Raw genomic sequence first — 26,286 nt, forward strand, 5'->3', positions numbered from 1 at the left:
GCTATAATTCTCCAACCACAGCAGCATTCCTGATCCAGAAACAGAAATCACTGGAGAAGCATAGCAGGTCTGGTAACATCAGTGACGACAGATAAAGGAGAGTTAGGGTGTAGGTTTGCTCGCTGAGCTGTAGGGTTGATATCCAGACGTTTCATTACCTGGCTCGGTAACATCATCAGTGGCGACCTCCAAGTGAAGCGAAGCTGTTGTCTCCTGCTTTCTATTTATATCTTTCTCCTGGATGGGGTTCCTGGGGTTTGTGTGATGTAATTTCCTGGTGGTTTTCTGAGGGGTTGATAGATGGTATCTAGATCTATGTGTTTGTTTATGGTGTTGTGGTTGGAGTGCCAGGCCTCTAGGAATTCTCTGGCATGTCTTTGCTTAGCCTGTCCCAGGATAGATGTGTTGTCCCAGTCAAAATGGTGGCTTTTTTCATCCTTGTGTAGGGCTACAAGGGAGACACAGAAAAAGCGGTACTAGTAAAAGGATTAAATTTCAATTACCGAGACGCTGACAAGAAGGATTTCCTAGCGGCGTTAGAAACCACATTGAAGGACAACAATCTCACGGAAGAAACACAACAAACGATCAGACAGACAATTGCACCTATTCTGAGCTGAAAGAGGGAAGGCAACAAACAACACACAAGGAAAGAAAGCTCTAGAAAACCTCAAAAAAGACAAAATCATCACCTGCAGACAAAGGTCGGCTCACAGTCATCCTGAACAGTAGGGACTACATCGAGAAAGCCAAAGCACTACTCGCAGACACCAACACCTACCAACAGGTGGAGCTAGACCCGACCCCACAACTAGGAAACAACATTACATATCTCCGAAGAAAATGACACAATTCTGGACAATTAAACAAGACGGAATTCCAGAAAATGAAACCCGATGGGACCAACACCCACAATTCGATGGACTACCAAATAACCATAAACCAGGAGCCCCCCCTCAGACCCATAGTCTCACTACCCAGAACACCAACTTACAGACTGGCCAAAGAACTACATGCAAGACTGAAATACCAAGTAGAAGAGTCACAGCACTCCATCCACTGCACCCAGGAATTCCTAAAAATCATCAAAAACACCAAAATAGAGGAGGACGAAGCAATGATCTCATTCGACGTAACAGCACTGTTCACCTCCATCAACATCAACCTGGCAAAGGAAACACTTACCACACTTTTTGAAGAGACCATCACACACACATACACACACACACACACACACACCCCAACCACCATCAATCACATTACCAACGAAAACATCGTGAAGCTAGTGGACCTGTGCCTCACCACCCACAGCACACCCATGGGATCTCCGCTATCAGGATTCATAGCAGAAGCAGTAATGGAAAGACTAGAACAATCAGCCCTACCAACCATCAAACCAAAAATCTGGGTCCGCTACTTAGATGACACCTTTGTCATCACAAAATGAAACAAGATCGAAGGGACATTTAACATCATCAACAACACCCTCACAGGCATAAAGTTCACCAAGGAGGAAGAAACCGACAACAAACTCGCATTCCTGGACGTCACAGTCAAAAGAAAGGACAAGGGAGAATTACAAACCTGCGTATACAGCAAACCGACAAACACTGACCAAATACTTAACTACACCAGCAACCATCCCAACACACACAAACGAAGCTGTGTCAGAACACTATTCCAACGAGCCACCACACACTACAGCACAGACAAACTTCGGAAAACAGAGGAGAACCACCTATACAACGTATTCAAGAAGAACGGATACTCAAAAAATACAGTGCGCAGATTCCTCAAGAACAAACCATGACAAGCAGATCAAACACAGCCAGAAACCCTAACCACCTTAGCATACATCAAAGTAGTTTCAGAAATGACAGCCAGACTACGGAATCCTAGGAGCACACAAACCCACCAACACTCTCAAACAAAAACTAACAAACTTAAAAGACCCAGTCCAACCCATGGACAAAACCAACGTCATCTACAAAATTCCATGCAAGGACGGCCACAAACACTACGTAGGACAAACAGGAAGAAGGTTAGCCACCAGGATACACGAACACCATCTAGCCACCAAAAGACATGACCCTCTCTCCCTCGTAGCCCTACACACGGATGAAAAAAACCACCATTTTGACTGGGACAACACATCTATCCTGGGACAGGCTAAGCAAAGATATACCAGAGAATTCCTGGAGGCCTGGAACTCCAATCACAACGCCATAAACAAACACATAGATCTAGATGCCATCTATCAACTCCTCAGAAAACCACCAGGAAATGACATCACCACAAACCGCAGGAACCCCATCCAGGACAAACATATAAATAGAAAGCAGGAGACAACAGCTTCACTTCACTTGGAGGTCGCCACTGATGATGGTGCCACTATAAATGCCGGAAGAAACAGCACAGAAGCACTTCACAGGAGGCTCCCAAGCACTGAGGATGTCACCGAGACAGGGGACGAAACGTCTGCAACACAAATTCCCAGCTCGGCGAACAGAACCACAACACCGATGATGTTACCGAGCCAGGTAATGAAACGTCTGGATATCAAACCGACAGCTCAGCGAGCAAACCTACACCCTAAACCTCAACCTGAGCTACAAACCTTCACAAACCTTGCAAAGGAGAGTTAACGCTTCAAGTCCAGTGACCATTCTCTGAATGGCAGCCAGTAACTAGTGAGGGACTGCAGAGTTCAATGCTATGACGCCATCTCTTCACAATCTATTGGAATGATTTAGATGAGGGGACTGAATGTAATATCTCCACATTTGCAGATGACACAAAGCTGGTTGGATGGGTGAGCTGTGAGGAGGATACAGAAATGTTTCAGTGTGATTTGAACAGGGTGTGTAAGTGGGGGAATGCTCTGTAGTGGTGATGAATATGTGATTATCCTCTTTGTTCGAAAAAAATAGGAAGACAGATTATTATCTGTATGGCTGTAAGTTGAGACAGGGAAATGTTCAGCGAAACCCAGGTATCCTCGTCCATCAGTCACTGAAAGTAAGTGTGCAGGTGCATTAGGCAGTAAAGAACGCAAACGACATGTTGGCCTACATTAGCGAGAGGAGTCAAGTAAAGGAGCAAGAATGACTTACTGCAATTATACAGGGAATTGCTGAGAGCACATCTGGAATATTGTGTTTAGTTTTGGTCTTCTTATCTGAGGTCTTGCTGTAGAGGGATGCTCTCGCAATGAAGAAGATTTCCCAAATTGATTCTTACCATGGCAGGGCTGACGTTTGAGAAGGGATTGAGTCAGTTTGGTTTGCATTTATTGAAGTTGAGAAGAATGAGGGGGAAATATCATAGAAACCTGTAAAATTCTAACAGTTATGAACATATTAGATGCAGGAAGGACGTGCCCGATGGTGCACGAGCCCACAAACAGGGGGTCAGATTTTAAGAAAAAGGGGTATATCTTTTAGGATTTTTCCTATGGACCTTTTATGTCCCACTGCGTTTTGTTATTTATATTGATTATTTCCATGTGGATAAAGGAGATATGGCTAGTGACTTTGCAAGTGATACCAAAATCGTTGTCAGGTTGGAAAGCTAAGATTACTTCAGAGTACAATGGGACCTTGATCCCATGGAAAAATAGGCCGAGGAGTGACGGGTGGAGTTTTCTTGAGATAAATGTGAGGTACTGCATTTTGGTCGGGCAAAATCAGGGCCGAGCTTATGCACTTTATGTTAAGGTGCTGCCAAGCCGAGTGTCCTTGGAGTCCAGGTTCACAATTCCTTGGCAGGATAGTGGTGGACAGGATAGTGAAGAAGGTGTTTGCTATGCTTGTCTTTATTGGTTGGTGCATTGAGTATTGGAGTTGGGAGGTCATGTTGCAACCGCTGAGGACATTGGTTAGGCCACTACTAGAGGACAGCAGTGGGAAACATGCTGTGGGAAACATGTTATGAAAGTTCTTCAGAAAAAAGATCTACAGAGATGTTACCAGGGTTGGAGGGTTTGAGCTATAGAAAGAGGCTGAATAGGCTGGGATACTTTCCTCCGGAGCGTCGGAGGATGAGGGGTGACCGGATAGAGCTCTATGAAATCATAAGTAACATGGCTAGGGTGAATAGTCAAGGTTGAGAGTGGGGTGCTAGAAAAGCACAGCGGGTCAGGCAGCATCCGAGGAACAGAAGAACCAACTTTCCAAGCAAGATCTCTTCATCAAGAAGGGCTCCTAATGAAGGCTCTTTCCCGAAACATTGATTCTCCTGATCCTCAGATGTTGCCTGACATGCTGTGCTTGTCCAGCATCCCAGTCTCGACTCTGTTCTCCAGCATCCGCAGTCCTCACTTTCTCCTGAACAGTCAAGATCGTTTCTACAAAACTAGCGGTCATAGGTATAACGTGAGAGGGAAAATATTTAAATGAGACCTGAGGGGCAACATTTTCATGAAGAAGACCATGTGTGTGTTTGGAATGAACTGCCAGAGGAAGTGGTAGAGGCTGATGCAGTTACAACATTTAAAAGGCATCTGGCTGGGTATTTGAGTAGGAAGGGTCTTGAGGCATACAGATCGAATGGGATTGGATTAAAGTAGAGTATCTTGTCAGCATAGACGAGTTCAATCAAAGGGTCTTTTCCAATTTTGTCCAACTCTTACGACACATATGACTGAGATGTTGTAAAATGTCTTCACCTAGAGAGTTGAGAGTCATAGAATTCACGACGACAGAAAACCATTGAGGCCAAAACCTTACAAGTTTTCAAGAAGACGTTAGGTCCTGATATTCTGGCTCATAGATAGAAGGGATATTTGGATGAGTTTGGGATTAGGGTGTTGGGTTCATTGAACAGCCGTGATCATGATGAATGGTCGAGCAGGCTAAAGGGGCAGGATGCTACAGTCTTTTATGCTTCTATGAACCTTTCTCAAAACTGAAGGCATCTGGGAACGGTTGTTTTGTTTTGTTGATGATGGAATGGGGTGGGGGAATTTGGTTGGAGGAAAGGAGTGAATCAGTTTGATGGAGAAGGTGCCCAGAGAGAGGGAGAGGGAGAGAGCACGAAGCAACCAAAAGGGTTAGTGATGATAAGCCTAGAGACAGTGAAACACTGGCTCAGGTGTTCAGGGAAAGGGTGAATAGGTACAAAGAGCGACCAGGACACAACAGGAGTCAAGGGTGTGGGGCTGTGGGACAAAGATGGAGGGAGGTGTCCATGGTCTAACATCATCAAACTCAATGCTGAGTCCTAAAAGCTGCAAGGCACTGACTTTCAACATGTGACGCATGTTCACCAGTTTGCACTTGCCTCACTGGAGCACTGGAGCAATACTGTGCCAGAGTTGTTGTCCAGGCAGCATGGTTAGAAGAGGGAAGGTATTAAAGCAGCAGGCAACTGGATGTTCATGGTCATTTTTGCAAACGGAGTCATGGTGTTCCGCAAACAGATCACTCAGTCTTCATTTCTGACCCTTTTGACATTTTATTCTTGGGAGCATCTGACAGTTCATCATAATACTGGGCAATTGGTCATTACCAATGAAACTTACTGACCACCGGGATGGTACATTGCTGCAAGGCTCGATCAGTAACTCCATAACTGGGTTAAAATCAATTGAATTCACAGTATTATTTAAGTGGAGAAAAGCTAGAAGTTGCTACTCAAAGGGACTGTGGGTTCTTGTGCATGAAACAGAAAAAGCAAGCAGTCAGATGCAGCAAGTAATAGGATGACTAGTTCAGTGGGTTGGAGTATAACAGTAGGGAAGTTTTATTTCAACTATACAACGGCTGGCAAGACCACATCGGAAATGCTGGAAGCAGTTTTGGTCCTCTTAGTTGTGAAAGATATTGTTTCTTTGGAGACAGTTCAGAAAAGATTTCCTCGGATGATCCTTGATATAGAGGTATTGTATGGAGGGATAAGCAAAGGCTAAAGAGGTTGGAACTCTACTCAGTAGAGCTTAGAATGATGAAAAGTCATTTCACTGAATCATGTAGGATTCTTAAGGGGCTTGACACGTAAATGCTGAGAGGATGGTAAAGTCATTGGGCCAGAGGGCATCGTCTCAGAATAAAAGAGTGCCAATTTAAGACTGAAATGAGAAGGAATTTCTTCTCTCAGTGGTTGTGAGTCTTTGGAACTCCCTGCTGCAGAGATGTCTGGGCGCAGAGTCCTTTTGTATACTTAAGGCTGAGATAGATTCTTGATCAGCCAAGTAGACTCATCAGCTGTGAGGGCATTTAAATGGTCATTGAATAAACATATGGATGAAAATGGAATAGTCTAGAGTAGATGGGCTTCAGATGGGTTCCAAAGGTCGGCGAAACATCGAGGACCGAATGGCCTGTACTCCAGTGAAATGTTCTACTTTCTATGTTCTATGAATCAAAGATTACTGGGTAAGTGCAGGAAAGTGGGCATGATGAACTTTAGATCAGGCACAATCCCATCTAATGGTGGCGCAGGTTCAGGGACTCAACAATCTACCCATGTTCCTATTTCAGAAGGTGCCCTTCAATGGTGGAGACGCCATCATGGGGAGTGTTCAAACCAGAGGAGTGTGCATTCCTATGGAGGTCCCAAAACATTGCGTTTCTTACAATGAGAAGACAGTGTTGGTGGGAAGGGGTTGGGATTCAATAAGTTGGGGATTGTGGTCCAGGTTTACTGAGAGTAAAATCTCATGGAATGCCCAAACTTTGGTCACAAGCACTAATCATTCCAATAGACAATGCAGTATATCTTTGTGTGGGACATCAACATATTTAAGAAAAAACCAAAAAAGATAAATTACTGCCACTCATGTCTGGATCAAAGATAGAGCACGATTAGCGTTTCAAAGTTCTATCTAGTGGTCTCATGGTCTGTATTCTCATGTCTGTGTTGCAGTCAATTTACTGGGAATTGTCATCCTGTCCTGCAGACAGTGTGGTCTCTCCAACTGCACCACGCGCTACCTCGTGGCCATGGCAACTGCAGATCTTCTGGTCATTATCACTGAGGTCTTACTGCGGCAGATCAATTATTATTATTTCCACATGACCTTCCTGGACATCACCCCTGTTTGCAGTGTTCGTGCTGTCCTGCTCTCTGCTGCTACAGACTGCTCTGTCTGGTTCACCGTCGGTTTTTCCTTTGATCAATTTGTGGCCATTTGTTGCCAGAAATTGAAAACAAAATATTGCACTGAGAGAAGTGCAACTGCTGTTCTAGCAACAACCTGCACCCTGCTGTGTTTAAGAAACATCCCTTTCTACTTTATCTTTGAACCTTGGGTGATGATCAACAATGTCCTTTGGTTCTGTGTTGTAAAATTGAGCGTTTATAATGATCCTGCATGGGTGGGATTTTCATGGTTAGATGCAGTTTTGACGCCATTGCTCCCATTTGCTTTAATTCTTTTGCTTAATGCGCTGACTGTCAGACATATTTTAGTGACCAGTCGCATTCGTAAGGGACTGCGGGGTCAGAGCAAGGGAGAGAAACCTAGAGACCCAGAGATGGAGAACCGAAGAAAGTCTGTAATTTTACTCTTCACCATATCCGGCAGTTTCATCCTCCTGTGGTTGGTTTCTGTTATAGAATTCTTATGCTATCACATTACAGGAGCAGATCCCGGGCATTATACACAGTCACAAGTTATCTTTAGACAAACTGGAGTAAGGTTGGTGAACTTAAGTTGCTGCACAAACACTTTTATTTATGGGGTGACTCAGTCCAAGTTCAGAGAGCAGCTCAAGAGTTTGATGGATTATCCAGTAATGGCGATTGTTCGATTCATAAATAAAAAGGCCTGAGATCCATCCAGTGGTGCTTCTGCCCCATCAGAAAGATGTACCTAACTGTTGGGGCAGAATGACCAAATAGAGCACCCGACAGGTCCACCTCCAGCATCAAAGAGTTTATTGAAATGACACTGGTGGGAATAAATTTCTGGAAGTCCAAATGCTTCTGCAATGAACAAACTAAAGACATTGTTATACATTTGTTTTCAGCCCACCTTTATCAATTACAGACAAATCACATTATTAATTCATTCCATATATTTCTCTGAGGTTAACCTTGTAGCTGCATATAACAGTGACGGACTCTTGTGAATAACCCTCGCGTGCCCCATAATGTCATGATGTTTCCCAAATATCCTTATATCACTCATTGGGGTTTTTTTACAATCGATGTTTTATTTAATCTCATTCCAAATTCTTGACAGTTACCCTTCATTCCAACATTCACCAGTTGAAACATCATTGCTGCTAATAACTTACCACTGTGGATCTTTCGAATTCTGTTATGCAATTTATTTTCCTTACTAATCTAATCACAGAAGATGTAAACGGATGTAAATTTCTATCAATTGTCATAAAATTTTTCATATCAGTTTCAAGAGAAAGTTAATTTTATGTAGATTACACCAAAATTCAGAATTAGAACAGCTAGTCTATCACTTCACCTTACTTTATTCATTTCAGGATGACGGTGTCACTAGTTAGGTAAACATTTACTCTCCATTAAGCATCAACCACGTGGCTACAGGTCTGGTGTCATGTGCAGGCTGGACCATGTAAGGGTGGTGATTTTCTCACAGAAACTGAACCATTGTTTTACCGACAATCAGCCATGGATGCATGGTCATAATCAGACTCTTAATTGTGGATTTTTATTGAAATCTAATTTCACCACTAACTCCTTACCTCGACCTTGGAAATATCTTTATCTCGCAGTTGCAATTGTAACCACTATTCACATGCTGCAAATGCGTTTCCGCACCGTTCAACTTTATGTGTTTTTTTTAATGGCATCTCTTTATTGTTTATTGTAGTTGTTGTATGTATTCGAAATCGACAACAACGATTATCTGGAAATCTTAACCAAAGTAAATGGACATTCTCTATTTTTGACAGAGTCCCGACTCTAAATTAATAAAGTACAAAATTTGTCCCACACTGTTTCTATATATATAACCATAACTGCACGTTATCTGTTACTTGAGTGAATTCTTTCTACTGAGTTATTATTGTTACTACTTATGATTTACTTCTCAACAAACCACACAGAACAATCTATTTCTAAAGTAACTGCAAACTATTTTGGACACTTTGTGCTGCTTTCAGCCAAGAGCAGCCCAACACTGATAATTGACAGATATTTGCTCCTTGGATGCTGCCTGACCTGTTGTGCTTTTCCAGCACCACTCTAATCTTGACGGAGATATCTCAAATAGTCAGGGATTATACTATCTAATCCTTCTCTCGCTTGACCTGTCATTCAATCGGAGCGCTCCAGGTGTTTAAAAAATGGTTCTGACGCCCCAGAACGTAATGAGAGAATGAAAACAATGCTTCATTTTGGAGCTGTAGAAGGGCACTGTGCTCAGATCACAATCAACTGCCCCCACTTACTTTGTCATTAACAATCTAGTGCATGTGAGTGAGTGTGACTGTGTGCGTGTCTGCATCCGTCTGTGATTGTGCATGTGTGCGTGTGTGTTAGAGTGTGTATCTGTGCATTTGTGTGAGTGTGGGTGGGTGTGTGTGTGTGTGTGTGTGTGTGTGTGTGTGTGTGTGTAAGAGTGTGTATCTGTGCATTTGTGTGAGTGTGAGTGGGTTTGTGTGTGTGTGTAAGAGTGTGTATCTGTGTGTGTGTGTGTGTGTGTGTGTCTGCCTGCCTGGTGTGAGTGCATGTGAGAGAGTGTGTGTCTGCATGCTTGCATGTGAGTTTGTGACATTTCAACTGTTCATCCAAGTACTTCTTAAAGGTTGTGAGCTATCTTACCACTGCTATAGGGGGTGTGATCTCCTCATGGTATTATTACTAGACTGCTTTTCCAGAGAGAGACCCAGCTTATGTTCTGGGAACCAGGGTTCTAATCCCACTGTGGCAGATAGTGACATTTGATTTTTTTTATAACATCTGGACTTAAGATGACTATCACTTTTGTTTCTAAAAGCTGTTCCTGGGCTCAAGGATGCACTGCCCTTGATTTTCTTCAGAGGGGTGATAAACTCCAGTCAGTCTGGTTTGGTACAGAAGTGAAAAGGATATTGTGAGGCCTTTTGCTTATATGTAAACAGATGAGACTTCAGGCCAAAGTGGTCATGCTTTAGAAATGGCCTGTATAATGAAAGGGGAGTGGTCAGCTCTCTAGTTGAGCTGGGTAGTTTAGCTCAGTCCTGAATGAGTGAGAAGTTGAACAGGGAGCTGTGTGGAAACTCTATCTCTCTTTCTGCCCCTTAAATTCAACCTGTAAGCATGTTTTCCATTTATATTGGGATTTAAAGGGAGTTTGCTTGTTGGGACCGTTGTGTATATTCGAAACGGCACAATTAAGTTTAGTTTGGATAGACTGAATTCTGTTGGGGTTCTTTATTCTGGCCTTTGTGTTTCATTGTGTAATTTTGTGAATAAACTTTTGTCTGTTTTAAAATCTAGTAGCCAACCTAGCTATCTTACTCCAGGTATTTTTTCACTGTACACTTACTGAAACAAATTGCAAAGTTATGGTCTCGGGCTGCCTGCTTAAAAATGTTTTGAGTGGTCTGGCCCTAGTTCATAACATGAACTATTGTCAATTGTCAGCAAAAACCATCTGGTTCATTAATATCCTTCAGGGAAGGAAATCTGCCATCCTTACTTGGTCTGGCCTACATGTGACTCCAGACTCTCAACTGGAGAGGCTGACCCTCGACTATCCTTTGGGAAATAGGAGATGGACAATAAATAGAACATAGAACATAGAAATGTCCAGCACAGAACAGGCCCTTTGGCCCACGATGTTGTGCCGAGATTTAATCCTAATGTAAATATAGTAACAACCAACCCGTCCTTCTATTCATTGCTCTCCATGTGTATGTCCAAATGCCCCCAGTGACTCTGCTTCCACCACCACCGCTGGGAACACATTCCATGCATTCACAACTCTCTGTGTAAAGAACCTACCTCTGACATCTCCTCTATCCCTTCCTCCTAATATCTTGAAACTATGACCCCTCGTCCCAGTCAGTCCTGCCCTGGGGAAATGTCTCGGGCTATTGACTCTATCAATTCCTCTCATTATTTTGTACACCTCGATCAGGTCTCCTCTCTCCCTCCTCCTCTCCAGAGAGAAAAGTCTGAGCTTATTCAATCTCTCTTCATAAGGTAAGCCCTCCAGTCCAGGCAACATCCTGGTAAACCTTCTTTGCACCCTCTCCAAAGCCTCTGATTCTTTCCTATAATAGGGTGACCAGAACTGGACACAATAGTCGAAGTGTGGTCTCACCAGGGACTTGTAGAGCTGCAAAAAAACCTTGCGGCTCTTGAACTCGATCCCCCTGTTGATGAAAACCAAAACACCATATTCTTTCTTAACAATCCTATTCACTTGGGTGGTAACTTTGAGGGATCTATGTACTTGAACACCCAGATCCCTCTGTTCCTCCACACTGTCAAGAACCCTGTCTTTAATCCTATATTCAGCATTCGAGTTCGACCTTCCAAAATGCATCACTTCACATTAATCCAGGTTGAACTCCATCTGCCATTTCTCAGTCCAGCTCTGCATCCTGTCTATGTCACGCTGCAGCCTGCAGTAGCCCTCTATAATATTGATGACACCTCCAAACTTTGAATCATCTGCAAATTTACTAACCCACCCCTCAACCTCCTCATCCAAGTCATTTATAAAAACTACAAAGAGCAGAGGCCCAAGAACAGAGCCCTGCGGGACCCCACTCAACACTGACTCTCGGGCAGAATACTTTCCATCTACAACCACTCTGCCTTCTGTCAGCCAGCCAATTCTGAATCCAGATAGCCAAATCTCCCTGTATCCCATACTTCCTGACTTTATGAATGAGCTGACCATGGGGAACCTTATCAAATGCCTTGCTGAAGTCCACATACACCACATCTACTGCTCAACCTTTGTCGACCTGTCTGGTCACCTCCTCAAAGAAATCAATAAGATTTGTGGGGCATGACCTGTCCCTCACAAAGCCATGCTGACTGCCTTTAATCACACTATGCTTTGCTAAATAGTCATAAATCCTATCCCTCAGAATTCTTTCCAAAATCTTGCTCACCACAGACATAAGACTGACTGGTCTGTAATTGTCTGGGATTTCCCTATTGCCCTTCTTGAAAAGAGGAATTACATTCGGCCTTCTTCCAATTCTCTGGTACGACTCCCGTGGAGAGTGACGAGACAAATATCCTCACCAGTGGCTTAGCAACCTCCTTTCCCACTTCCTGGAGCAGCCTAGGATAAATCTGGTCTGGCCCTGGGAACTTATCAGTCTTAATGTTTTCCAAAATTTCTAGCACATCAACTTCATCAATCTTGATCTGGTCAAGTCTGTATCCCAGCTCCTCTAAGTTTTCATTTACAACAAGTTCCCTTTCCTTGGCGAAAACCAAAGCAAAAAACTCATTAGGGCTTCCTCTATCTACTCAGACTCCACACACAAGTTCCCTACTCTATCCCTGACCAGCCCTACCTTCTCCCTGAGCATTCTCTTCTTCCTCACGTATGAGTAAAATGCCTTTGGGTTCTCCCTAATCCTTCCTGCCAAGCCTTTATCGTGCCCCTCCTGGCTCTCCTCAGTCCATTTCTGAGCTCCTTTCTAGCAACCCTGTAATCCTCTAAAGCTGTGCTAGATCCTTGCTTCCTCTACTTTACGTAAGCTGCCTTCTTCCTTTTGACGAGAAGTTCCTCTGTTCTCGTCATCCAAGGTTCCTTAATCTTACCCCTTCTTACCTATCTCAGAGGAACAAATTTGTGCATCACTCACAACAACTGCTCCTTAAATGGTCTCCACATGTCTGCTGTGCCCTTTCTGTGGAATAATTGCTCCCAGTCTGTACTTCCCAACTCCTCTCTGATAGTGTCATAATTTCCTTTTCCCCAATTAAATATCTTCCCTTGGTAATTGCTCTTTTCACTTTCCAAGGCTACGCTAAATGTGAGGCAGTTGTGATCACTGTCACCAAATGCTGGCCTCATCAGTGACACCCACATCCCGTGAACGAAAAGAAACAAAACGACCCTCCCAGACGTGTCTGGATTGGTGCTTGTGCTTATGTGTGTGTGTATAAGTGTGTGAACGTGTATGTGTGAGTGTGTATCAGTGAGTCTGAGTGTCTGTGCGAGTCCGAGAGTGTGCGTACGCGCATGTGTGTGACAGAGAGAGATAGAGTCTGAGACTATGCATGAGTGCGTGCGAGTGTGAGTTTGAGAGAGCTTGTCAGTGCATGCGTGGGTGATTGTGTGATTGTGCATCCCTATCTGTTTATTTGTGTGAGATTGTGAACGTGTGTGTCTGTCCTTGTTCCTGTCTGCCTGACTATATGTGCAGATGCTGGCCTGTTTAATGTATCCCTGTGAGTATGGGTCGGTGAGTGATTACATGTTTATATGTGAGTGTTTTTGTGCACATTTCTCTGCATGTGATTTTGAGACCGTGCGAGTGTGAGTCCGCATCTGTCTATCTTTGACGATGAGTGTGTGAGAGAGAGAATGTGACTATGTATTTCTGTAGGTTTGTGTGAGAGAAAAATGCATCTCGGAGTCAGAAAGTGTGCCCCTGTTTATGTCCTTCTGAATTTGTGTGCACAAATGCACCCGTGTGTCTGTCTGCATTTTGCCTTATATGCGGGCGTATGTGCCTGCTTGTATCCATGTGTGCAATTGGCCATATGTGTGTCTATGTCTGTGTGTGTGAACATGTGGATGTTTATACCTTTGTTTCTCTGTGTGCGTGCCTATGTGTTAATATTCTGAGATTGTGTGTGACAGAGAGAGAGAGAGAGATTCTCTGTGTGTTTGTCTACCTGTGTTTACACCTGTATGTTTCTGTGTGGAGGTGTGTGTGCATGTGTGTGTGTGCACACGCGCGCCTGTGTTTCTCTATGTATGTGCCTCTGTATATTGATGTTCTGTAGCTTCCTGCAGTTTTTTCTCCATTTAAATAAGATTAGCTCCTCAATTCTCCCTGCCAAAGTTCGTCATCTCACATTTCCCCACGTTATGTAACATCTATTGAGTTATTTTTTTTCCAAGTCATTGAAGTTGTCTACATCCATCTGCAGACTCTGACATTTGCCTTCTCACATATTTTTGTATCTGCAAACTTAGTGATAATACAGTCATTTCCCACAGCTCGGGTTCTGATATCACTGAGTGGAAAAAGATAGAACAGATCCCCGCCCCCTTCCCCTCTCCAGTCCCCCTGCTTAGTGACCCCCAAACCCTGACCTTTCTGACCCCGGTCTCCCCAGTTATAGGCCACATCTGTTGCTGTCAAATGGTCCGTGGTGGTGTCGGCCATTCAGCCCATCGCGCCTGTTCCGTCATTCAATGGGATCATGGCTAATCAGTGACCTAACTCCATAGACCCGCCTTTAGTCATATCCTTCAATACTTTTGCTGAACAAAAAGGTATCAGTCCCAGTTGTGAAGGGGGGGGGTGATAAACCGCCCTGTGTTTACCATGGAGCAAGGCCCACATCGGGAGAGACCAGCAGTATCCATTTTAAAGCAAACAGTATTCATTCTAAAACAGCAGCTGCCAGCCTGACCACATGATCGGGAGAAGGGGGCCCAAAGACAGATCCTAATACACACCGGACCAGACACTAGTCAGGACTCCAGACAATGGTCATGACTCACAGATCGAAACCCACCTTATAATCTCGTCAAGGTTCCAACTGACACACACCCATAACCTGATCATGCAAAACAGTCCGACACAAAAGGCAAACACCAAACGAACAGGATGAATCTAACAGACACTTTGGAAGTAACAAAGGGGGGTGCTAGCCTCCAGCCCTCACGGAGAGACAAGCAGATAGCACCCGGACCCATTTACGTAAAGATAAACAGCACACCTTTTGTGTATACTGCCGACTCTCTGAGGATGGCAGGAAGCTTGACATTCACACATACTCCAGCCATGATTACCACCATTCACACTCATTCATACCCAATCTCCTGACTCATGAAGTAAATAACTTGTAACATCGCGCGGGGAACGGGAGAGCGATCGAGATTCAGACCTCGGTTAGTCTCCGCCGGTGTTAAACACTTTAATAAATTACCGATTGTTGAACCACACTCTAGGCTCGGACTGAGATCATTTCATCCGCGCTAACAATTGTAAACTTAAGAACTGATGCAGCATTGACTGCTTTTTGTGGAAGAGGGTTTCAAACCTCTCCCACTCTTCTGTGTCCAAGTGCTTCCTAAAATCTCTCCTGATCAGTCTGGATCTAATTCTCAGACTATGCCTTTGAAGGAGATGATCGTTCACTTCAGAAAGATCGGGGAGCGCACCTCTGTCTACATCAATGGTGCTGAGGTGGGGATCGTCGAGAGCGTAAAATTCCTAGGAGTGATGATTACCAACAATCTGTCCTGGTCTACTCATGTCGACCAGATGGTCAAGAAAGCACAGCAATGTCTCTCCTTCCTCGAGAGGGTCCAGAACTTTGGCATGTCCACAAGACCTCAGCAAGTTTTATAGATGCATTCTATCTGGATGCATCACAGCGAGGTTTGGCTACTGCTGTTCCGAAACCATCAAGAAACTACAGAGAGTTATGAATACAGTCCAGGCCAACCCGCAAACCAACCTTCCCAACCATTGCTTCCATCTGTACTTACCCCTGCCTCATGAAAGGAACCAACATAATGAAACACCCATCCCACCGCGGGAATACTGTCCTTCTCTGGGTAGGAGAGAAAATGTTTGTGTATAGGTATGAATAGATTCAAGAACAGCTTCTTTCCTGCTGTTATTCGACTTCTCAATGGAATTCTCAAATTTTAATTTTAATGTTGATCTCACTCTCTGTGCACGTTGTCTGCAGCCATATTCTCTATTCTGTCACATTAACCTATGCGCTTTGTATTGTATGAGCATATGGGAGAAATCAAATCAAATCAAATACGAGTTCTAGAATATTCAACGAGTGGAAATAGTTTATTTTTGGCTACCCTGTCTTTACCTGTTGGTTTCTTGAAGATTTCGATCAGATAAACCCTAAACTTCCAAAACTCTCGACAAGCCCAAAGGCACACCACTGTACGGGGGAAAGAAAAGCATTCTCCTCTTCCCTATTTGAAGTGAGTAATCTCCATCGCGATTCTCCCCCAAGAGGAAGGATCTTTTCCATATCCACCCAGCCACATCCTCTCAGGATCGTGGAGCACTGCTGCCTCACAGCGCCAGAGACCCCGGTTCAATTCCCGACTCAGGCGACTGACTGTGTGGAGTTTGCACGTTCTCCCCGTGTCTGCGTGGGTTTCCTCCGGGTGCTCCGGTTTCCTCCCACAGTCCAAAGATGTGCAGGTCAGGTGAATTGGCCATGCTAAATTGCCCATAGTGTTAGGTAAGGGGTAGATGTAGATGTAGATGTTGATGTAGGGGTAGGGGTATGGGTGGGTTACGCTTTGGCGGGGCGGTGTGGACTTGTTGGGCCGAAGGGCCTGTTTCCACACTGTAAGTAATCTAATCTAATCTAATTCTTCTGAACGGTAAAGGATATACACCCAGCCTGTCTATCCTTTCCTCATCAGGGAGCCCGGTAATTCCAGGAATTGGTCCAGTAAACCTTCTCCAAACTGTTTCCAACACATTAATATATCTCTGTGAGTACATTAACCAGTCATGTACACAGTACTCCAGCTGCAAGTTAATGCGATGGCATGTTTGTCTTATGAGGTAGAGATGACTGGTGGTGGTTTACCCAAAGGGTCAACCCGCCTCAGTCACTGGGTTGGTTAAGAGGGGAGTCCTTCATGGTGACTTCAGCCAATGTGGGAATAGAACCCATGTTATTGGTATCATTCTGCATTGTAAATGAAAGGTCCAGTCAGCTGAGCTAACTGACTTCAGTGCAGGACACGCTCTGTATAACATAATCCATTGCTCCTTCCTCCTCCAACTAAAAAAAGAGATTCAATGTTCAGGTAAGAGGAAATAGAATGCTGGGAGAGGTAGGTTGGCAACGATAGTTCCAGTGGGTGAAGGAGCAGGTAAGTAGTTGGTGAGTGGCAGTAAGCTTTGAGAGATTGTTATCAGAGCAGAGAACACCAGCAGCTTTAGTTTAGAACATAGAACATTAACAATCCAAGTGCAGAACAGGCCCTTCGGCCCTTGATTTTGCACTGACCTGTGAACTATTCTCAGCCCGTCCCCCTACACTATCCCAAAATCAACCAGGAGCTTATCTAAGGACTGTTTAAATCTCCCTAATGTGGCTCAGTTAGCAGGTGGGGCATTCCACCCCCTTACCACTCTCTGTGTAAAGACCTTGCCTCTGACATCAGTCTTAAATCTATCACCCCTCAATTTGTAGTTATGCCTTCTTGTACAAGCTGACGTCATCATCCTAGGAAAAAGTCTTTCTCTGTCTACCCTATCTAATCCTCTGATTATCTTGTATGTCTCTATCAAATCCCCACTTAGCCTTCTTCTTTCCAATGAGAAAAGACCCAAGTCTCTCAGCCTGATATATAGGGACACCACTCCCTGCCAATGTCCCTAAGAGCCTTTCACCGTCCTGACTGGGAAATATTTCACTGTTCCTTCAGCGTCGCTGTGTCAAACTCCCAGAATCCTATCCCTAAGGACATTGTGTGTCAGCCTACAGGAAGGTAGCTCGCCACCACTTCCTCAAAGGGTCACTGGGGACAAGCAATAAATACTGGCTACACTGCAATATCTACATCATTGCACAAAGAAAGTGAGCTGACCTGTTAATTTGGGATCAAGAAATTGATTAAAAACAGTTGTTGATTTAGATGCCTCCCTTTTGGCAACCCAGCAGTCTCAGTCTGCCAACATGCAAGTGAATGTTTTCTTTTTATTCCAGTTCAGTTTTCCAATCAGTTCTAATTCATAGCAATGCATTCATTCAACACTGAAACAACTGCACGGAGGCTGGTATCCTGCCACCAAGTCACCATCCTTTATTTATATGTGAACAGGGTGGCACGGTGGCACAGTGGTTAGCACTGCTGCCTCACAGCGCCTGAGACCCGGGTTCAATTCCTGCCTCAGGCGACTGACTGTGTGGAGTTTGCCCATTCTCCCCGTGTCTGTGTGGGTTTCCTCCGGGTGCTCCGGTTTCCTCCCACACTCCAAAGATGTGCAGGTCAGGTGGATTGGCCATGCTAAATTGCCCGTAGTGTTAGGTAAGGGGTAAATGTAGGGGAATGGGTGGGTTGCGCTTCGGCGGGTCGGTGTGGACTTGTTGGGCCGAAGGGCCTGTTTCCACACTGTAAGTAATCTAATCGAACATGGCCACTGACAAGCCAGTTCAAAGTTAGTCCCGAGAGTGAACTCTCACTTTTGTTTCTCTTCTTTATTTTCATTTTTCTATTTATTTTATTTACCCCTACACTCCCACTGCACAGCAGTAGCACATATATTTCCCCAAAACCATCTGGTGCTCGTGTGTGCATATAAGTTGTGTGTATGTGTATGTGTGTGTGTATAAGTTGTGTGTATGTCTGTATAAGTTGTGTGTATGTATATGTGTGTGTGTATAAGTTGTGTGTGCGTATGTGTATGTGTGTGTATAAGTTGTGTGTGTATGTGTATGTGCGTGTGTATAAGTTGTGTGTTACGTCTGTATAAGTTGTGTGTATGTGTATGTGTGTGTGTATAAGTTGTGTGTGTGTATAAGTTGTGTGTGTGTGTATAAGTTGTGTGTGTGTATGTGTGTGTGTGTATAAGTTGTGTGTGTATGTGTATGTGCGTGTGTATAAGTTGTGTGTTACGTCTGTATAAGTTGTGTGTATGTGTATGTGTGTGTGTATAAGTTGTGTGTATGTGTATGTGTGTGTGTATAAGTTGTGTGTGTGTATAAGTTGTGTGTGTGTGTATAAGTTGTGTGTGTGTGTGTGTGTGTGCAGGGATTCGGTAAAAAAAACATCATTGTGCAAAAACTTTCTTCTATATGTCCACCACCAGGGAAAGTGGCCAGTGAACCACTAACAAGCAAAACCCGACATAAGGACAATGCTGACTTGAGAGATAAAACGTAAATAGAGTGGTCAAGATTAAATCAAAATGGAATTGTGGGAGGGAGGAAAAACACCCTCCACTCCCCCCACCCGCCACAGTCTCCACCTCTCCCTAAGTACGTCAACAGAACTGGTGAACACTGCATGTTCCCTTTCCAAGATCACCCGGGCTCGAACATAACTGAAGAAGGGCAGACAAGTGGCAGAGACAATCTCCTGTTCATCGTTTCTCTTTTGGTTTGTTTTGCCTTTTTTTGCTTATATTTTCCCCAGTACCCATGTTGTGTGTGTGCAGGTGTGAGACACAGTAAAGGACAACAGGTATACAAATCTTTATTTAATTTCCACCACCAGGAAGATAGGAAACACTAGGGTGGCCAGTGACAGGCAGTGTCCTTCACATCAAAGGGTAATTCTGCATGATCAAAAAAGCGAAGGGACGGACTGCAGCCCGTCCCTTGCGCCAGGAGCATCTTTGGAGAGTTACCTCTTCCTCTTCAGGCAGTAACCGCATCAAGGCTGCATCCGTCGCTGACTCTGAAGTTTCTTGATGTGAGATGGGCAGGGGGAACACACAGCTTCTGGCAGCTTTTCTGCCTGCTGAAAGGGGCCAGTTATTGATGAGATAAGAGGGTTAGATTCCCCACAGCGTGGAAACAGGCCCTTTCACTCAACAGGCCCACACCAACCCGCTGAAGAGTAACCCATCCAGACCCATTTCTCTCTGATTAATGCACCGAACACTTCCATCCCTCACAATTCCTCATGCATCACACCTGACATCACTTCCGCCCCTCACATCATCGCTGATGCCACATGCTCAGTGACTCCCGCCACCCCTACTGCCAGGGTCACCACCACTTCTGCCCCCACCAACGCCACTCACCTGCATTCTGCTGACATGTCCCCCACAGACCCCACTGTCACTATCCCCACCCCCCAGAACCCCGAGGGGAACACTACCCCTGCTCATGCCTCCACCCCCATTCCCCCCACCATCACACCCACTCCAGGTACTGTCTCCGACCTCACTCCCAGCTCCACACCCACACCAGATCCCAGCTCCCGGCCCTGCCGAGTTTTCACCATCCCCCCAGACCTCCCCCCTCACTGAGGACGAACGATCAGTCCTCAGCAAAGGACTCACCTTCATCCCCCTCCGTCCACGCATCAATGAATTTAATACACGCCGTGATGTTGAACAATTCTTCCGTCGCCTCCGCCTCCGAGCTTACTTTCACAATCAGGACTCTCGCCCACCTTCCGAGGACCCCTTCGCCCACCTCCAACACACTGCATCCACCTGGACACCCCGCGCTGGCCTATTACCTGCCCTCGACCTCTTCATTTCCAACTGCCGCCGGGACATTAACCGCCTTAACCTGTCGTCCCCCTTCCCCCACTCCAACCTCTCACCCTCACAATGCGCAGCCCTCCAATCCCTCTGCTCCAATCCCAACCTCACCATTAAGCTAGCGGATAAAGGGGGCGCTGTGGTAGTCTGGCGCACTGACCTCTACACCACTGAAGCCAAACGTCAACTCGAGGACACCTCTTCCTACTGCTCCCTCGACCATGACCCCACCCCCCATCACCAAACCATCATCTCCCAGACCATACAGAACCTCATCACCTCAGGAGATCTCCCACCCACAGCTTCCAACCTCATAGTCCGGGAACCCCGCACTGCCCGGTCCTACCTCCTTCCCAAGATCCACAAGCCTGACCACCCTGGCCGACCCATTGTCTCAGCATGCTCCTGCCCCACTGAACTCATCTCTACCTACCTTGACACTGTCCTATCCCCCCTAGTCCAGGAACTCCCCACGTACGTTCGAGACACCACCCACGCCCTCCACCTCCGCCAAGACTTCCGTTTCCTCGGCCCCCAACACCTCATCTTCACCATGGATATCCAATTACTCTACACCTCCATCCGCCATGACCAGGGCCTCCAAGCCCTCCATTTTTTCCTCTCCAGACGTCCCCAACAGTACCCTTCCATCGACACTCTCATTCGTTTGGCCGAACTGGTCCTCACCCTTAACAATTTCTCCTTTAAATCCTCCCACTTACTCCAGACCAAAGGGGTAGCCATGGGCACACGTATGGGCCCCAGCTATGCCTGTCTCTTTGTTGGCTACGTAGAACAGTTGATCTTCCGTAATTACACCGGCCCCACTCCCCACCTCTTCCTCCGCTACATTGATGACTGCCTTGGCGCCACCTTGTGCTCCCATGAGGAGGTTGAGCAATTCATCAACTTCACCAACACATTCCACCCTGACCTTAAATTTACCTGGACCATCTTTGACACCTCCCTCCCCTTCCTGGACCTCTCCATCTCCATTAATGACGACCGACGTGACACTGACATTTTTTACAAACCCACCGACTCCCACAGCTACCTGGATTACACCTCTTCCCACCCTACCTCTTGCAAAAATGCCATCGCATATTCCCAATTCCTCTGCCTCCACCATATCTGCTCCCAGGAGGACCAGTTCCACCACAGAACACACCAGATGGCCTCCTTCTTTAGAGCCCACAATTTCCCTTCCCATGTGGTTAACGATTCCCTCCAACGCATCTCGTCCACATCCCACACCTCCGCCCTCAGACCCCACCCCTCCAACCGTAACAAGGACAGAACGCCCCTGGTGCTCACCTTCCACCCTACCAACCTTCACATAAACCTCATCATCCACTGACATTTCCGCTACCTCCAAACGGACCGCACCACCAAGGATATATTTCCCTCCCCACCCCTTTCCGCCTTCTGCAAAGACCGTTCCCTCCGCGACTACCTGGTCAGGTCCACGCCCCCCTACAACCCACCCTCCCATCCTGGCACTTTCCCCTGCCACCGCAGGAACTGTAAAACCTGCGCCCACACCTCCTCCCTCACCTCTATCCAAGGCCCTAAAGGAGCCTTCCACATCCATCAAAGTTTTACTTGCACATCCACTAATATCATTTATTGTATCCGTTGCTCCCGATGTGGTCTCCTCTACATTGGGGAGACTTGGCACCTCCTAGCAGAACGCTTTAGGGAACATCTCCAGGACACCCGCACCAATCAACCACACCACCCCGTGGCCCAACATTTCAACTCCCCCTCCCACTCTGCCGAGGACATGGAGGTCCTGGGCCTCCTTCACCACCGCTCCCTCACCACCAGACGCCTGGAGGAAGAACGCCTCATCTTCCGCCTCGGAACACTTCAACCCCAGGGCATCAATGTGGACTTGATGAACAGTTTCCTCATTTCCCCTTCCCCCACCTCACCCTAGTTCCAAACTTCCAGCTCAGTAACTGTCTCCTTGACTTGTCCGGACTTGTCCTACCTGCCTATCTCCTTTTCCACCTATCCACTCCACCCTCTCCTCCCTGACCTATCACCTTCATCCCCTCCCCCACTCACCCATTGTACTCTATGCTACTCTCTCCCCATCCCCACCCTCCTCTAGCTTATCTCTCCACACTTCAGGCTCACTGCCTTTATTCCTGATGAAGGGCTTTTGCTCGAAACATTGATTTCGCTGCTCCTTGGATGCTGCCTGAACTGCTGTGCTCTTCCAGCACCACGAATCCAGAACCCATTTGCTGTCACATGTCCACACACCAACAGCAGATACATGGTTTGCCAGCCCAGATCCTGAAGAAAATGCTAACTGCTTGGCGCAGGATTGGCTCTGTTTTAGGATTTAGCCGTAGGCTGTGATGGAGTCCCTCTGTTCATGATATGTCCTGAATGAGGTGATGCAATTTCTTTTACTCACGTGGTGTCTGCCAAGTATGGCTGGCCTGGATAAGGAGTGCATTTCCACCTTGCAACCCCTTGTGCTGCACTTGCCGCATTTCCTGATGTCAAAGCCAATTTCTTGCCTGCTTGAAGTCTAGGTTGGCCTTTGGCTAGTAGGTGCTTTTGTAAGTTTGCGTTATTCATCCCACTCTCATCGCCAGTGTAATAAAACCATTCAGCCAGGTATTCTGTCACCAGTTCACACTTTCCTTACACTTGCAAGTCCTTGACAGTGCTCCAGCTTCCTCTGAACTAGCTCTCAGAGCGAACAGAACCCCTGACACTCCTGTTTAAAGCTGTCAGCCAGGGCTCCCTGATTAGACCAGGTTAAAAGCCCCAGTCAGGGAACTCCTATTCTGTGGTGTACACCTAGCTGACCTTGTTATATCACTACACTACCCACTTCCCCCTTAGCGTTCTGACTCTTCCCAGTTGGCACCCTACATAGTTGGCGCTTTGACCCCTCCACCACCTTGCACCCAAATAATCTGGTGCTCTACGCCACCTGGCACTGTCAAATCAGACTTACCTTATGCATTGTAAGAGAGCTCTAGCCAAGTTCTGTCAGGGTGGAAGTATGGCTCAGCATTTTGAGAGTGTCCTAAATGGAATCTCTTCTCAGAAATGCACACCTCCCTCATTTCATCAGAAAGAAAAGGGCCCGAATGGCAATCTGTATGATATTCCCACTCACTGGAAAATCTGCTCGTGTTTGCTGATTCAGAAGGAAATAATAATGTAAAAGCTATGTCTCAGTCTAGGATAGAAAAGCTTGAGAACAAACTGTAGTAAATTGTTCTCTCATTCGAAAATATTGCAAAGCTGTTCTTTATTTCTTCATTTTTCTACTAAATGCGAAGATGGACTGTAATGTTTAACCTTTAACTTTTTTTCTATGTCCTGCTATTTTATACCTAAGATTTTGTCCCTAGGTATTTGCGCCGAAGATGACGCTGGAAATGGCGATATTGTGCACTATTTGCTGCACTCATGCACCTCTGCAATTGAGTGCCCGTGAATAATAAAGTCTAATTCTAATTCTCAAGTAATTAGTGACATTTCATCTTTCAAAATAAATTCACCCATGTAATAACCCTCAGAGGAAAATAGTTAATTGGTTGCTTGTTCAAAATACTGCGACTAATGACATTGGGGATTCGAACAGATTTGCTGTCACACTGGGCAGTTAGCTTCCAAATAAAATGAGGTTGTGTTGACAATATTATGGTATTTCGGCGGACGGAGATATTGACGCCGCAGTAACAGACAGGCCTGACATTAACAGAATGAAATACACGGCAATCTTACAGGTAGCCCGAATATACTACCCAATTCTTGCAACTGTTGGCATTATTGGTAAGTGTTTAAATCCAGTTCTGTTGATGCAAAACCTATTTAATGTTACTCCTTTAGCTTTTACTCAATTTTGACATAGTGATCCCACCTTTCGTTATTTCCAACCCAAACAGTCTCGTGGTTTTACCAATAGCTCAGCTTTACTATTGTTTACCTCGGTCTGTTGGAAGCAGGTTTATTTGTAAATGTTTTAGCTTCCATATAGAGCAGGCTGAGTCAGCAATTTTTCCCCAACCCCCAAGTTGCACTTGAGAAGGTGGTGACGAGCTGCCATAGTCAAACCTTTGCAGCCAATCTGGTGTAGTAGCACAGAGTCACAGAGTCATACAGCCTGGAAACAGACCCTTCGGTCCAGCTCATTTATGCTGACCAGTGTTCCTGAACTGAACTCGTCCATTTGGCCGTATTTTGGCCCATATCCCGATAAACCTTTCCGCTCCATGCCCCCTGCCCAACTGATCCAGCCCCACTGAAGGAATTGTGACGTGTTTCCAAGCCTGGAAGGGGGAATGACTTGATGGGAACTGGCAAGTAGGGGCTTTGCTGAATACCTGCTTCTTCTCAACTGTATTGTGCGTGAGGGTGAGAGAGAGAGGGCTGTCTGAGGAGCTTTGGTGAGCTGCCGCAATGCGTCTTGCAGTGAGGTTTTGTGGATGTGCTGGCAATCTTGTGAGCGGGCTACAACCAAACTGCTGTGATAGCAGATTTCGTGCGAACGATCTTTGTTTTATTAGCTCTGTCATTTCAGAACTTACGTGCTCCGTGAATTTTCTTCTGCAGAACGTTTCATACACTCGTCGAATCGCTACTGTGTTGAAGTAGGGCCATTGGGCCCATCGTGCCCACGCTGGGCATCCAGCACAGACCCACCTCCCATACACTCTCCCCTAAATTTGCAGTTACCATTGCTAGGCAAACGTGGAGATGCTGGAGATTCAAGATTAGAGTGGTGCTGGAAAAACACAGCAGGTCAGGCAGCGTCCGAGGAGCAGGAAAATCGACATTTCGGGAAGGGGCCCTTCATAGGAACCGTTCCTGATGAAGGGGTCCCACCCGAAATGTCGATTTTCCTGCTCCGCGGATGCTGCCTGACCTGTTGTGCTCTTTCAGCGGCACTGGAATCGTTTACCACTGCTGACCCACCCAGCCTGCGCATGCCTGGACACTATCGACAAGTTAGCTTGGCCAACCAATCCTAACCTGCACATCCCTGCAGAAGGTAACCGGAGCACCCAGAGGAAACCCACACTGACACGGGGAGATTGTGCCGACTACACACAGTCACAGGAGAGTTGAATTAAATCCGGGTTCCTGGCGATGTGAGGCGTCAGTGTTCACCACCGAGCTCCTGTGCCTCTCACATATAGTTGTTTGGTTCTTGGGGAAAGTGGGAGAAGGTGAGGACTGCAGATCAGAATGGGAAAGTTGTGGTGCTGGAGAAGCTCAGTTGGTCAGGCAGCATCCAAGGAGCAGGAGATTTGACGTTCTGGGCAAAAGTCTATTTGTCCGCCTTACACCAAAGCTCCCATTTCTGAGTGTGGCACTCAACGCCATCTTCTTGGAGTTCTGCACTCTGCTGTTTGTAACTAGATTTATTTTTACACTCGTAAGGTCAAACACGTGCTATGTTAATTTTGAGGGATCAATAATTCCTCAAACCGAAGAAGTTAATTTTGCTGATTTCTTTTGAAGTGCTTCCTGCCATATCTTGACATTCTCCGAAGCCTGGATTCACACGCTTCCCTTATCTTTACAAACTCCTGGTAATTCAAGAATCTCAACATGAAATAAGAACATTGGAAACAGGAGCAGACGTCAGCCATTCTTAAACCTGCTGGCTGTGACAGAAGATCATGGTTCATCTGCTCCAAGGCTCAACACTTCCTTTGTGCCAGCTCGACTCCTTGACATTTTCGAAAATCCATCACCTCGACTTTAAATACTTTCAGTGATCCATACTTCTAAAATTTTCTGGATGGAAAATTCCAGATATCTACTCCGCTCTGACAGAAGAATTTCCTTTGAAAGCATGGTTAAATATGTTTACGGATGGCACCAAAAGTGGTCATAGAGTGTATTGGGAAGAAAATTTTCTAGGATTACAAAGATATCTTGATCAATGACACCAATGGGACGTGGAGTG

General features: G+C 45.7%; 2 protein-coding genes across 2 annotated transcripts in view; one reads left to right on the top strand and one right to left on the bottom strand.

Annotated features, from left to right (window-relative positions):
• The window catches only part of LOC140468483 (probable G-protein coupled receptor 139), a 37,917-nt gene extending 30,145 nt beyond the window's left edge, over positions 1–7,772 (top strand). The window contains exon 4 of the mRNA XM_072564564.1: positions 6,865–7,772. Coding sequence (XP_072420665.1) covers positions 6,865–7,772 — 908 coding nt within the window. The remainder of the gene's footprint in view (positions 1–6,864) is intronic.
• Positions 1–26,286, bottom strand: part of LOC140468458 (uncharacterized) — a 1,057,462-nt gene that overhangs the window by 630,987 nt on the left and 400,189 nt on the right. The gene's annotated exons all lie outside the window — the stretch shown is intronic.

This window comes from Chiloscyllium punctatum, chromosome 47 (genome assembly GCF_047496795.1).
Source record: "Chiloscyllium punctatum isolate Juve2018m chromosome 47, sChiPun1.3, whole genome shotgun sequence".
NCBI lineage: Eukaryota > Metazoa > Chordata > Chondrichthyes > Orectolobiformes > Hemiscylliidae > Chiloscyllium > Chiloscyllium punctatum.